We start from the raw sequence: 13,679 nt of genomic DNA, 5'->3' as shown, positions 1-13,679 counted from the left end.
GGTGCTGCACTGTGTCCTGATGTCAGTGTCAGGTCATATCGCGTGCCGCACACTGTATCCTGAAACCTGTGTCAGAACAGAATGCAGAGCTGACGCCGGGAGAAGAGGACCAGGGTGCGGTATGTAATACTTAGCACTGTACTTCCCACTCCCTGGGCCTTCTGTACTAATGAGCACTTCCACTACCCGTGCCTCATCATCGGTGGGGGAAGGGGGGGGCAAGGATCCCACGATGACATATCACTTTCTGATAAAAGTGACGGGAAGGGTTAGGACTATGATGATGATTTTGTGTTGGACAGGACATGGGAGCGGGATCTGTGTGCTGAGGAGGAGGCGGCATCAGAGGAGAAGGGTGATGGCGTGGCTGCAATAAAGAATGGAGGCAATGTATGGCCGGAGCCAGATCTACTTCTATTTTGATGAGCTTGAGAACTGGTGATGCCACTGAAAACAAGTTTGGCTGCCGCTATCTCTGTGCGAGCAACTCCTGTATGGCTGTTTTTCTCCACAAGGCCAACACACAAAACTGATCTGCAGGATTAAAATATGTCATTGACATTCAAACACAAGCATTGGCAACAGAGCTGTATTGCAGCAATGAGACGGCGTCACCAAATCCAGTGGGGAAATGTCACGACCATGTTTATGGCCGTGACTCCTTGAGAGCCGCATACAGTTTCCCGCGGTTTTGGGTTGTTGTGTCAACCGCAGCTGGAGGCATTTTGCTGTTTGCCTCAGGTGCGGTTGCCGCGGACAACAGCTATGTCTGCGGTCCCCTTGGAGTTGTGTGCATGTTTGTATGCACTTTCGTATGTTTGTGTGCACTCTGTGTTATGTGTGGTGTGCACTTACATCTTCCCCTCACTGTGGTTGCCCGTGGCAACGTTAGGTCGTTGTGTGTACATGTGGTGACAGTGTCCCGGCCTTCGGGCTGACTCCCAGGACATGAGTGCCACCCATGTCGTTGCCTGCGGCAACAGCCACAGTGTGTTTCGTGTTTTGGACATATCTCCTTTTAAGTTGTGTTTTCCCTTCCCTGGTGCTGGAAGGGTTAACTCCCTTCCCAGTGTGTGTGTGTGTCACTGGGTGTGTCCGACTGTGGGGTGTGGCTTCTTGGCCTATAAAGCCTCACTGTTAGCACAGGTCTGAGGGTTGCTTCAGCCATGCTTAGCTGGAGCAGCCTCCTGTGTTTTCTACCTGCCAGTGAGAGCCACCCCTGTGGTCATAAAGATATTGTCACATTGTTTATGTCTTGTTGTGTGTGATGTCCATGTGATGTTCTGTTGGGACCTTCCTTTGTGATTTTGTGCAGCTTATGGTTCTGGATTCCTGTGTGCACAGGGATCCAGTCAGCAAGGCTGTGGCAGGTTGGTGGAACTACTTAGTTCGCCTGCCATTTCCGTAAGTCTGTTTGTGTTCCCCTTTTCCCAGCAGCTTGGCCATTGAGACTCCTGCTCCTCCGTGCCTAGGAGGAGTAGGTCGTCTTACCCTGACTCCTAGTCCAGGGACCGTACGGAGGGTGAGTTAGGGATCCGAGGTTCCGGAGCATGGGTCCTCCTACCTTAAAGGTCAGCTCATGCAGCTAGGAGTTAGGGTCAGGTTAGGGACGCGTTAGGAGGTGACCTGCTCCCTAATCCTGTCTTCCCAGCCGAGCAGCCTAACATCATCGGGCATCGCACGGCTGAGGGTTTTCCCCATCCTCAGCCGTGACAGGAAATAGAACTGTCCAGCATTTGATAAAGTCTGTCCTCCCAATCTTCTTTGTGACAGCCAGGCCACATCCCCAAGCAGTACAGTGACCTTATCATCATCATCAGCTTCTTCTGCTCCTACTCATACTCATCCTCCTCCTTGTTATCTGTTCCATCATGAGACATCCATAACAGAATATGCGGCCATGGGAAGTCTATTCGCAACCAGCAATTAGCTTGTTTGCAAACTAAAATCCCACGTGGCCAAGTTGCTGGCAGTGCAGTTGCTGCTGTACCACTTAGTTTTGTGGTAATTGCAGTGCAGTTCCATTCCTTCACCAAAATTTAAGTCACCACTCTCCTGTTGTTTCTACTAGAACAAGTAGCAGAAGCTGCTGCTCCAACCTGATGCAGTAAACGGAAATGCACTGTCTGAACAGCTAGGTTCAGTTGTACCTGGACTATGCCCTGACCCTATGGACTTCTGTGAATGCAGATTGGAACAGTGGCTGGAAATGGCCAAGTTTGCTATCACAGTACAATGTTTTCCAGCTTCTTGTGTCATCTCAGGGAGGGTTTTCCTCATGGCAGGTGGCATTTTCCCACCCAAGCAGGAAAAATTGTCTTGCGCGTTTGCAAAACTTTAGCTCTGTCAAAATAATTCAGGCACATGGATCCTTGAGGATTTTAACACATTTCCAGCAGATGACAATGAATAGATCTTCCATTTCTGGCTATTTATGTATCCTCCCTGCTTAAGTTGCTTGTCAAGCACCTGGGGGTGGGCGGGGAGTGGTAAGTTCCAAAGAGGATGCCTATAACCAAAAAACAGTTAATATTAAGTATTGGAGTTATGTATTTGACCCTGTTCACACATTCACCTGTTCACCTATTCATTTAGTAGTGTGCTACAACTTTTTTTGTTTTTCTACATTGTTGCTTGGTAGCTTGCACCTGCGATTGTCTCTGGAGGTGCTGTTCTGTTTTTTGGTTATATGTACAGTACAGACCAAAAGTTTGGACACACCTTCTCATTCAAAGAGTTTTCTTTATTTTCATGACTATGAAAATTGTAGATTCACACTGAAGGCATCAAAACTATGAATTAACACATGTGGAATTATATACATAACAAAAAAGTGTGAAACAACTGAAAATATGTCAGATTCTAGGTTCTTCAAAGTAGCCACCTTTTGCTTTGATTACTGCTTTGCACACTCTTGGCGTTCTCTTGATGAGCTTCAAGAGGTAGCTATTATAGAGGAATAGGCATCCTCTTTGGCCTATTTCTTTACATTGCCGATTTTTGTAATAAAAAAACTAATATATGAATTCGCAAAAATTCGCCGAATATTCTACAAAATATTCACATAATATTGCAAATTCGAATATGACCCCTGCCACTCATCACTATTTATGATCAGCCCAGTGATGCGACTGCCTGCCTGTTCATGGTGTTCCATACTGTACTGCATCTGCTGCTCCGCCTGGTGCCATTACTACTACCCCTAAATGGCTGCACATTGCCTGCCTTTTTTGTGAGGTTTCTCATTGCACTGCTGCTCCCAAAAAAGGGAGAATTTTTGCCTCCAATACGGGACAATTATTGGACTGTTTTTAATTTTATAAAGGGCACAGTGTCTTTTTAAACAGGCTGCTTCTTAGCACTGTCAATAATGCGTTTACCCAGCGCTATACAGATCAGTGTCATTCTGACATTATTTAATGTTAAAGGGCTTAAAAAGGGAGAGGGAAGAGAAGAAAATTAAAAATAAACATAAAGGTAATAATATGTGTCCTAGGAGATCTTAGAGTGTGATATGCCAATCGGAGCACTTGTAATTGAGGTAGAATCGATTCAGACCCAAATCGAATTCTTGGAGTGATTTGTTCGAATTGAATCTGAGACGGGCTGACCAACTCTTACCGTCACGGGTTCCCCTTTTCTTCAGCCGGACCGCAAATAAGCCATACAGGCAGAATGGCTCTAGTATAGTATAACCCCACACATGAGCCGAGGCTTAATGCTGAGTAAACCAAGTCTGTCTTTATTGGTACACACGCATCAAATTTTTACAGTACACAGAACTCCTCCCCCACAGCCTGGGAGAAAATTGAGATACAAACTAAGCCAACCCCCAACTTCCCCAGGTCAGAAAAATACAGTATTGTGAAACACCCCAAAAGTGCCCTGAAAATACAATATAACCCCACACAAGTCACATCTCTGGATGGTTGGTTTGCGTGTTAAGATGGCGGCCATCCAGTAAAGCGTTCGAAGAACCTCCCTTGATCTGGTTTTCCAAACAGATGCAGGGTCTTTCGAATTCCAGTGGGGGTGTCTTTGCTCGAGGACCTAACAAACAGCCGAAATGAAGGAAATAAACGAACAAAAAGGTGTGAACAAATCCATAGTGAAAGGGCTCTCCTTCACAGGACCCAAAACAAATTTCAAGAAATTTGCTCATCTCTAAGGCTACTGTCACTTCTGCACTTCCCCTTTCCGCTATTAAGATCTGTCACAGGATCTCAATTTCAGGGGAAAACGCTTCCGTTTTGTCCCCATTCATTGTCAGTGGGTCAAAACAACTGAACGAAACGGAATGCACCAGAATGCATTCCGTTTTGTTTGGTTGCATCCCCATTGCGGTCAGAATAACGCTGCAAACAGTAAGTCAATAGGGATGGATCCGTTTTCTTGGACACAATAGAAAACTGATCCGTCCCCCATTGACTTTCAGTGGTGTTCATGATGGATACGTCATGGCTATTTTAAAAATAATACAACCGGATCCAGGTGCAGATGGTTGTATTATCATGACGGAAGCGTTTTTGCTGATCCATGACGGATCCAGCAAAACCGCTGGTGTGAAAGTAGCCGAATTCATGTCTTGTAGAAGTGTTTAATTTTCGCATGGAAATAAGAAAAACTAGCAGAGGGGTATATTTTTCTCATGTCTTTTATCTTGCAGGAAAGTTCTGGTGAAACGACTAGTGGACTTGAAAAACCCATCTCAGTGTCTGTGAATGGTAAGAGCCTTTAATAAATCTTTTTTGATTGTAAATGTCTTTATTGATGGGGAAATTGATAGTAAGTTCAGAGAAACCTCCTCTTCATCATCATTAATAATACAATTAATATTAATAATTAATTTATAGCCATAGTATCCCTTGATCTTCATTGGCACCGGTAAAATGTGACACAAAGTGAATAGATTCAATCACAAACACAAAAAGGATTGGAGGGTAAATGGCGATTCAGAGCAAAGGTCACATGATATGATAGGCCAAAGAACCTGTGGTATGTGGACCCATGGGGTCCTTCTCGAGTCTTCGGTTGTCCATATGCCCTCTCAGACAGATTCACACCTTGCAGGGGAGGTCAGTAGTACAGGATGTAAGCATTCAGTCAGATTAGGGCCTAGTCCTAAAGATGAAGGGTAAATAGCCGTTAGAATAATAACTAGAAAAGTGAATGCATCTAATGATGATAAGAGAAATAGGAAGAGGAGGACACTTGCAAATTAGCTGGTAAAAACTAAAAAAACTAAACCAACCTGCTGAGATGAAAGTACTTATAATTGAAAAAAACTGGTTTCCATATCACAAGACCATGAATGATAAGGACAAGGTAGCAGTTATCTAAAGACCGATAAAAGGCAATTTAAAATAGGTGAACCTTTTAGACAAGAGGGAGGCTCTGCAAAAAGAAAACAAAAGTCTGCAGTACTCTTACAAAACTAGTCTTTGTTCAGTATAGGCCAGCATCACATGAGATGTTGCAGGAAGCCCAGCAGGGTAGCAGAGGAAGGTGTAGGAGAGAGCAGTTTTGCAGATCCGAGGAGACCGAAGGATTTCTAGACTAATGGGATCCAGCTAAGAAGGAAGTTGCCAAGGAGGGCCAGGCAGCCAAGATCACAGGAGGTAGATCTTGATCCTGAAGGAATCCTGGGTCTGAGAATAGACGAGCCTCACCCATTTCTGACAAAAAGGGCAAAGGGAATCGCCAGTGATAGGAGATCCCTCAATCCTGAAACAAGTCAACCAATGGTTTTCGAATGACACGATGCACCAATATGTGGTAGGGAAAAGTTTAAATCTTTGTGTTTTATGCAGGGGATTCTACAGATTATTGAAGATGGTAGTGATCACATTTCCTGGCTTGCAATTGTCTCAATAAAGCTGCCAAAATAATATAATTTTCTTTCATTTTCCAGTAGAAGACGGGATGAGCGACTCCTATGGACATCTCCATTTATCTTCCCATCATGAAGCAGAAGATAACAATACTACACAAGATTATTCAATAACTCCTAATGAACCCTCAGTCCTTTACAGCAGAGATCTATCCACTGATACCGCTTGTCACAAGAAACCTTCATCTAAGCAATTACTGATTGGTAAAACAAGAACTAAACAGAAATGTGGAAACATTTTTTCTAGTGAGAAGCGTTTTAAAAAGAAGTCTAATCTTTTTTTGCATGAGAGAAAATGCAGAGATAATGGGTCATTTTCATGCTTGACATGTGGAAAATCTTTTAGCATGAAATCCATTCTAGTTAGACATCAGAGAACTCACACAAGGGGGAATATATATTCATGTCCTGAATGTGGGAAAGGCTTTAACAATCAATCAAATTGTATTCGGCATCAGAGAACTCATACAGGGGAGAAGCCATTTTCATGCCTAGAATGTGGGAAATCTTTTAGTCTGAAAATGTGTCTTGTTAGACATCAGAGAACTCATACAGGAGAGAAGCCATTTTCATGTCTTGAATGTGGAAAGTGCTTTAGTCAGAAGCCACATCTTGTTACACATCAAAGAACTCACACAGGAGAGAAGCTGTATTCATGTCCTGAATGTGGGAAAGGCTTTAACAATCAATATAATTTTTCTAAGCATCAGAGATCTCATACAGGAGAGACACCATTTTCATGTCTTGAATGCGGAAAATGCTTTAGTTCGAAATCAGGTCTTGTTGCCCATAAGAGAACTCACACAGGAGAGAAGCTGTATTCATGTCCTGAATGTGGGAAAGGCTTTAACAGTCAATATAATTTTTCTAAGCATCAGAGATCTCATACAGGAGAGAAGCCATTTTCATGTCTTGAATGCGGAAAATTCTTCAGTTCAAAATCAGGTCTTGTTGCCCATCAGAGAACTCACACAGGAGAGAAGCTATATTCATGTCTTGAATGCGGAAAATGCTTTAGTTCGAAATCAAATCTTGTTGCCCATCAGAGAACTCACACAGGAGAGAAGCTATTTTCATGTCCTGAATGTGGGAAAGGCTTTAACAGGAAATATAATTTTACTAACCATCAAAAAACTCACACAGGAGAGAAGCCATTTGTGTGTTCTGAATGTGGGAAGTGTTTTCATGAGAAGTCATGGCTTATACAGCATCAAAGAATTCACACAGGGGAGAAGCCATTTTCATGTTCAGAATGTGGGAAATGTTTTGGTCAGAAATCAAATCTTATTAGACATCAGAAAACTCACACAGGGGAGAAGCCATTTATGTGTCTTGAATGTGATAAGTATTTTAGTGCGAAATCAATGCCTATAAAACATGTTGTGGAACATGAAAGACTCCACTTAGAGGAGAAGCCATTTTCATGTTCAAAATGTGGGAAATGCTTTAGTTCAAACTCAAACCTTGTTACACATCAGAGAACTCAATCAGGAGAAAAGCCATTTGTGTGTCCTGAATGTGGGAAATGTTTTGATGTGAAGCTATTGCTTATACAACATCAAAGAATTCACACAGGGATGAAGCCATTTTCATGTTCAGAATGTGGGAAATGTTTTAGTCAGAAATCAAATCTTGTTCGACATCAGAGAACTCACACTGGGGAGAAGCCATTTATGTGTTCTGAATGTGGTAAGTATTTTGGTGTGAAATTAATGCTTTTAAAACATGTAAGAAGTCACACAGGAGAAAAGCCATGTTCATCTTCAGAATGTGTGAAACCTTTTAGCCAGAAATCACATGTTGAGGAACATGAAAGACTCCACTTAGAGGAGAAGCCATTTTAATGCTCAGAATGTGGGAAACGTATTAGCCAGAAATCAATTCTTGGGAAACATCTAAGAACCCATTGAGGAGAAAAGCCATTTTCATGTCTTGAATGCGGTAAATATTTTGATATAAAGCAAATCTTGTTAGACATCAGAGAATTCACACAAGGGAGAAGCCATTTTCATGTTCAGAATGTGGGAAATGTTTCACCTGTCAAGCAAGTGTTGTTCGACATCACTGAACTCACAACACATATGAGAAGCCATATTTATGTGGAAAATGTGGTAAGTCTTTTATTCAGAAATCAAGTCTTTCTAAACATGAGAGAATTCACTTAGAAGAGAAGCCATTGCAATGTTCAGATTGTAGGACATGTGAGAGATGTGGAGTTTTATTGTGAGACCTGCTGCCTAATCATGTCTTCTGTATAACTTTAAATGGTGTCTAGTTTCCCATATTAATGACCTATCCTCAGGAAAGTGAGTCGACCAGTATGCGCCGACATTCAGTATGTGTAGAAGAGATCTGGGAACAGATTTCAGTCAAGACATGCTTGAATTTGATCCATAGCGCGCCCAGTACTGACAGACTGCAGAAGGAGAGACATTGCTACCCTCTCCCTGTTAACTGTACATGGCTCCAGAGGGAGGGTATTATGGTCATCTATGCATGTGATCAAACCCCCTTTCCACCATCAATCAGACATCATACTTGCAAAATGATTAAAAGGAGCTATATGGGCAATATTGAACCTATGAGGTCTGGACTAAAGGAAATGCAGCCAGTGGGGATGCTGTATGTGGTCCTGAAGTGAACTGAGCCAGGCTCGGACTGGCCCACAGGTGTACAGGTGAATCCACCAGTGGGCCCCTGAGCAAGGTGGGCCCCTAGTCTCCCACCCCTTGCACAAGTGGCACATAACACAGTAGTCTTGCTGCACTACATACATATATTCAATGTACAGCACCTCAACCAGCCTATGTTCATATAACAAACTTCATAGATAATTAAAGAAACTCCCCAGTTTATTTTTATAGACAGGATCAGATAGCTGAGATGTCTTCTAGGTACAGAGGAAAGCTAGCCAGTATCCTCTTTTCCCCAGGACCTACCTTCTCAAAGTTCCTGCAGGGACCCCCATATTTAAGCATCTGGTAGCATCTTGCTGCTGTGTGAGCAGGTAATATTTGAATGTATCCGTACGGTGGACCCCAGGCACCCCAGTCTGACATTGAGCTGAGCGTACACTATAAACCCTCCCAATGTGTTGTTTGCTGCTAAATGTGGTGTCATCGTGGCCATAACAGATGACCGTCACAAATACTTGTGCTGGATGTGATTTATCAGTTGCTACTTGGAATGTGGATATGATCCCTAGAGCTGAAGATAAGGAGAACCCTACTATCAGAATATACATTTTTTAATAGATAGCCCAAGAGTGTTGTCTCTATCTTAATAAAACCTCTACTAATGGTGGATATTACTGGTGTAATATGGGTCATTTTTCACTTCTAATCTTTCATAAAATATACTTACATTTTCAACCTAGCATGGAAATTCATTTTCTGAGTTGCAAACTACTACCATGGAATGGACAAACTCTAGGATTCAGTTTGCCTATTAATGTGCCTTATAGTGTGGATTGTTCGCTATTAATAATAGAGTTTCACGCTGCATTAATCATCCTGTTCTCTTCCTATGGCATAATATCATAATGGGCAGCACGGTGGCTCAGTGGTTAGCACTGCTGCCTTGCAGAGCTGGCGTCCTAGGTTCGAATTTGACCAAGGACAGCATCTGCATGGAGTTTGTACGTTCTCCCCGCGTTTGCGTGGGTTTCCTCCAGGTAAAGCGTGATGATAATGTCTGTAAAGCGCTGTGGAATATGGTAGCGCTATATAAGTGCATAAAATAAATAAATAATTATGTATAATATATAAAGAGTGATCTTTTCATATTGTTCATTATATTTTTTGTTTTTATACATAATATATATCTTATAGTCAGGTTTCTTAAAATATAAAAACAATAAATGTCCTTGTAGCTGGGTGAAACATCAAAAATAATACAGACCTGACCAGCCAGATCTGTCCATAAGAGTGTAACAATAAGTGGGTGTGGAACCACTGTGTCAACCAAACGGTTTGTCTTTGGGCTAAGCCTACGATTGTTATCCTGGCAGGGCTCTGGTATTCACACTTTACCCTTATACAGGGATCTGGAATTCACTATAGTGGCGCCACCAGGCTGCTACCTCCTGGAGTAGTCCTGTTTGGTAGACAGCTGACCCACAGGAGTCAGAAACACCGGTGCGTGGCAGTGAGGGATCAGGCAAAGCTTGTAACAGGCCAAGGTCAGGGCAGCAGAGTTTGTGCAAATCACATATTCAGAATTTCAATTGATATATGACTTTATAAGAAAAAGTAAATTTTCCTTGTAAATCATCAAAAAGCGATGGATGTGTGCGAACTGGCAGACTCTGAACAGGTGTGAACCACACACAGAAAAAAAAAACTTTCTGCTTCAACCACATGGCAGATCTATTGCAACTTTTATTAGGGGGGGAGGTTATTGTCACTACATGATAAATTATTTGTGCAACAATCTGTGACTTTTTCCCTCTAATGTCAGGTCTAAAAAATGAAATACATCAATAGGGAGTCGCACTCGCCAGATCTTACGGTCGTCCGGAATGCAGCAGCCTATCTGGAGCCCTAGATCCACAGAGGCTCCTGAATGTGCAATCCAATAAACGGTGACGAAGGCACTGGGAACTGCTTACATGCAAAACGTGGTTACAAAAGTTGCTACGTTTCGGCTATAGCATAGCCTTTATCAAGCACAGTGTGATCCCCAAATGATCCTGCTTATAAAGTACAAGCCACACCTCCCCAAACGGCCGTGGCCAATCACCTAGTTACATATTACACTAATCTTCCACAGTGTATCACAATGTGTTCACATACATTCGCTTCAAGTACAAACCGGATTCCCAAAAAGTTGGGACACTAAACAAATTGTGAATAAAAACTGAATGCAATGATGTGGAGATGGCAAATGTCAATATTTTATTTGTAATAGAACGTAGATGACAGATCAAACGTTTAATCCGAGTAAATGTATCATTTTAAAGGAAAAATACATTGATTTAAATTTTAACGGTGTCAACAAATCCCCAAAAAGTTGGGACAAGTAGCAATAAGAGGCTGGAAAAAGTAAATTTGAGCATAACGAAGAGCTGGAAGACCAATTAACACTAATTAGGTCAATTGGCAACATGATTGGGTATAAAAAGAGCTTCTCAGAGCGGCAATGTCTCTCAGAAGCCAAGATGGGTAGAGGATCACCAATTCCCACAATGTTGCGCAGAAAGATAGTGGAGCAATATCAGAAAGGTGTTACCCAGCGAAACATTGCAAAGACTTTGCATCTATCATCATCAACTGTGCATAACATCATCCGAAGATTCAGAGAATCTGGAACAATCTCTGTGCATAAGGGTCAAGGCCGTAAAACCATACTGGATGCCCATGATCTCCGGGCCCTTAAACGACACTGCACCACAAACAGGAATGCTACTGTAAAGGAAATCACAGAATGGGCTCAAGAATACTTCCAGAAACCATTGTCAGTGAACACAATCCACCGTGCCATCCGCCGTTGCCAGCTGAAACTCTACAGTGCAAAGAAGAAGCCATTTCTAAGCAAGATCCACAAGCTCAGGCATTTTTACTGGGCCAGGGATCATTTAAAATGGAGTGTGGCAAAATGGAAGACTGTTCTGTGGTCAGACGAGTCACGATTCGAAGTTCTTTTTGGAAATCTGGGACGCCATGTCATCCGGACCAAAGAGGACAAGGACAACCCAAGTTGTTATCAACACTCAGTTCAGAAGCCTGCATCTCTGATGGTATGGGGTTGCATGAGTGCGTGTGGCATGGGCAGCTTGCATGTCTGGAAAGGCACCATCAATGCAGAAAAATATATTCAGGTTCTAGAACAACATATGCTCCCATCCAGACATCATCTCTTTCAGGGAAGACCCTGCATTTTTCAACAAGATAATGCCAGACCACATTCTGCATCAATCACAACATCATGGCTGCGTAGGAGAAGGATCCGGGTACTGAAATGGCCAGTCTGCAGTCCAGATCTTTCACCTATAGAGAACATTTGGCGCATCATAAAGAGGAAGGTGCAACAAAGAAGGCCCAAGACGATAGAACAGTTAGAGGCCTGTATTAGACAAGAATGGGAGAGCATTCCTATTTCTAAACTTGAGAAACTGGTCTCCTCGGTCCCCAGACGTCTGTTGAGTGTTGTAAGAAGAAGGGGAGATGCCACACAGTGGTGAAAATGGCCTTGTCCCAACTTTTTGGGGATTTGTTGACACCATGAAATTCTGATTCAACATATTTTTCCCTTAAAATGGTACATTTTCTCAGTTTAAACTTTTGTTCCGTGATTTATGTTCTATTCTGAGTAAAATATTAGAAGTTGGCACCTCCACATCATTGCATTCAGTTTTTATTCACGATTTGTATAGTGTCCCAACTTTTTTGGAATCCAGTTTGTATATATAAATCCTCCCATGTGAAGAGTAACACTCTATGGAACACATACCTCCGTGATGCACACCTACAGCGCGTCCCCCTGTATCCAGTGCGCATGTCAGGGGAGGTGGAGACGTTCCCTCACGTGACCGACACTAATCACATGATCGCAAACTAACCCGTCCATGCGATCATCAGTGCCGCCGAGCCGCCTCCTACTCCTCCCTCAGGCTGCGCTTCGTTACTAAGGACGCATAAAAACCACCCGCCCCCAATCAGAGCCGCTGGCAGAAGACATACCCATAATTATCTTATGGACCAGATATCTTAATTCCCAGTTATGGAGGGGGGCAAGTTCCTCCACATTGTGAATCACGGAGCTGTGTTCAATGTGCAGAACCCATAGTGATCTTAGTGAATATATCCCTACAGGTACAAAAGTTAAAAACAAGTACATATTAAAAATCACCATACTAAGTACAAATTCATCATTATGTCCTATAGATAACCTATACATTTGATGAGGTTGGAGTGCCTTCAATTCAAAAATTCACTTCACTTCCTTCCTACGTAGGATTCGATTCCTGTCGCCCCCACGTCTTATTTTGCCAACTGAGTCAATAATCCGGGACCGTAGCTGATTGACCGAGTGTCCACACTCAACTAAATGCTTAGCTACTGGTTTATCCACTTGTGCCCTTCTAATGTTACTCTTGTGGGAGTTAATCCACTCACTGGCCTCCATAGTGGTCTCTCCTATGTAGATGAGACCACAAGAGCACGTGATCATGTAAATTACGTCACGAGATCTACATGTATAGAATTCTTTTATTTTATAGGATTTACCACTATAAGGGTGGGCAAAGGTATCTCCTTTCACCATATTACCACAGTTGCAGCAACCAAGGCAGGGATAACATCCCAACCTCCTTGACGCCAGATACCTTTGTCCATCCCCTCGGGAATCCATGACTTCTGTTCTCACCAGCTTGTCACGTAAGTTGGCGCCTCTTTTATAAGCCATCATAGGAAAATTCGGAAACTCACCTATTGTGGGCAACCCTTTCTGTAGGATATGCCACTCCTTCCGTATAATTCGTTCAATCTCCCCACTAAGGGCACCATAAGTGGAGACAAAGGGAATACGTTTCTTATCCCTGCTCTTATTTTTGCCTTGGAGCGTGGACTCACGGTCAACAGCCACCAAGGGAGTGACTCAACCCTCCGACAGGGATGGTTACTGTCAAATTTCAGCAAGTTATTCCTATCAGTTGGCTTATGATAGATGTCTGTCGCGATTGCACCTGATGTATACCATCACATCTAAGAATTGTAATTCAACCGGAGATACCGTAATGGTAAATTCTAGGCCAGGTACCATGTGGTTAAGATGTTGATGAAACAATTGC

At 42.7% G+C, this 13,679-nt stretch overlaps 1 protein-coding gene across 3 annotated transcripts in view; it reads left to right on the top strand.

Moving 5' to 3' along the window:
* Positions 1 to 9,709, top strand: part of LOC122934750 (oocyte zinc finger protein XlCOF6-like) — a 33,495-nt gene extending 23,786 nt beyond the window's left edge. The window contains exons 3-4 of one of the 3 annotated variants that reach the window (XM_044290434.1): positions 4,667 to 4,724; positions 5,912 to 9,709. In XM_044290434.1, the coding sequence (XP_044146369.1) occupies positions 5,923 to 7,734 (1,812 nt within the window). In that variant the 5' untranslated portion in view covers positions 4,667 to 4,724; positions 5,912 to 5,922 and the 3' untranslated portion in view covers positions 7,735 to 9,709. The remainder of the gene's footprint in view (positions 1 to 4,666; positions 4,725 to 5,911) is intronic. The other 2 variants (XM_044290433.1, XM_044290432.1) reach the window with 2 other exon arrangements.
* The last annotated feature ends 3,970 nt before the right edge of the window (positions 9,710 to 13,679 follow it).

Source organism: Bufo gargarizans, chromosome 4, assembly GCF_014858855.1.
Source record: "Bufo gargarizans isolate SCDJY-AF-19 chromosome 4, ASM1485885v1, whole genome shotgun sequence".
Classification (NCBI taxonomy): domain Eukaryota; kingdom Metazoa; phylum Chordata; class Amphibia; order Anura; family Bufonidae; genus Bufo; species Bufo gargarizans.
The sequence above is the reverse complement of the archived record's forward strand: the minus strand, read 5'-3'. Positions and strand labels throughout refer to the sequence as shown.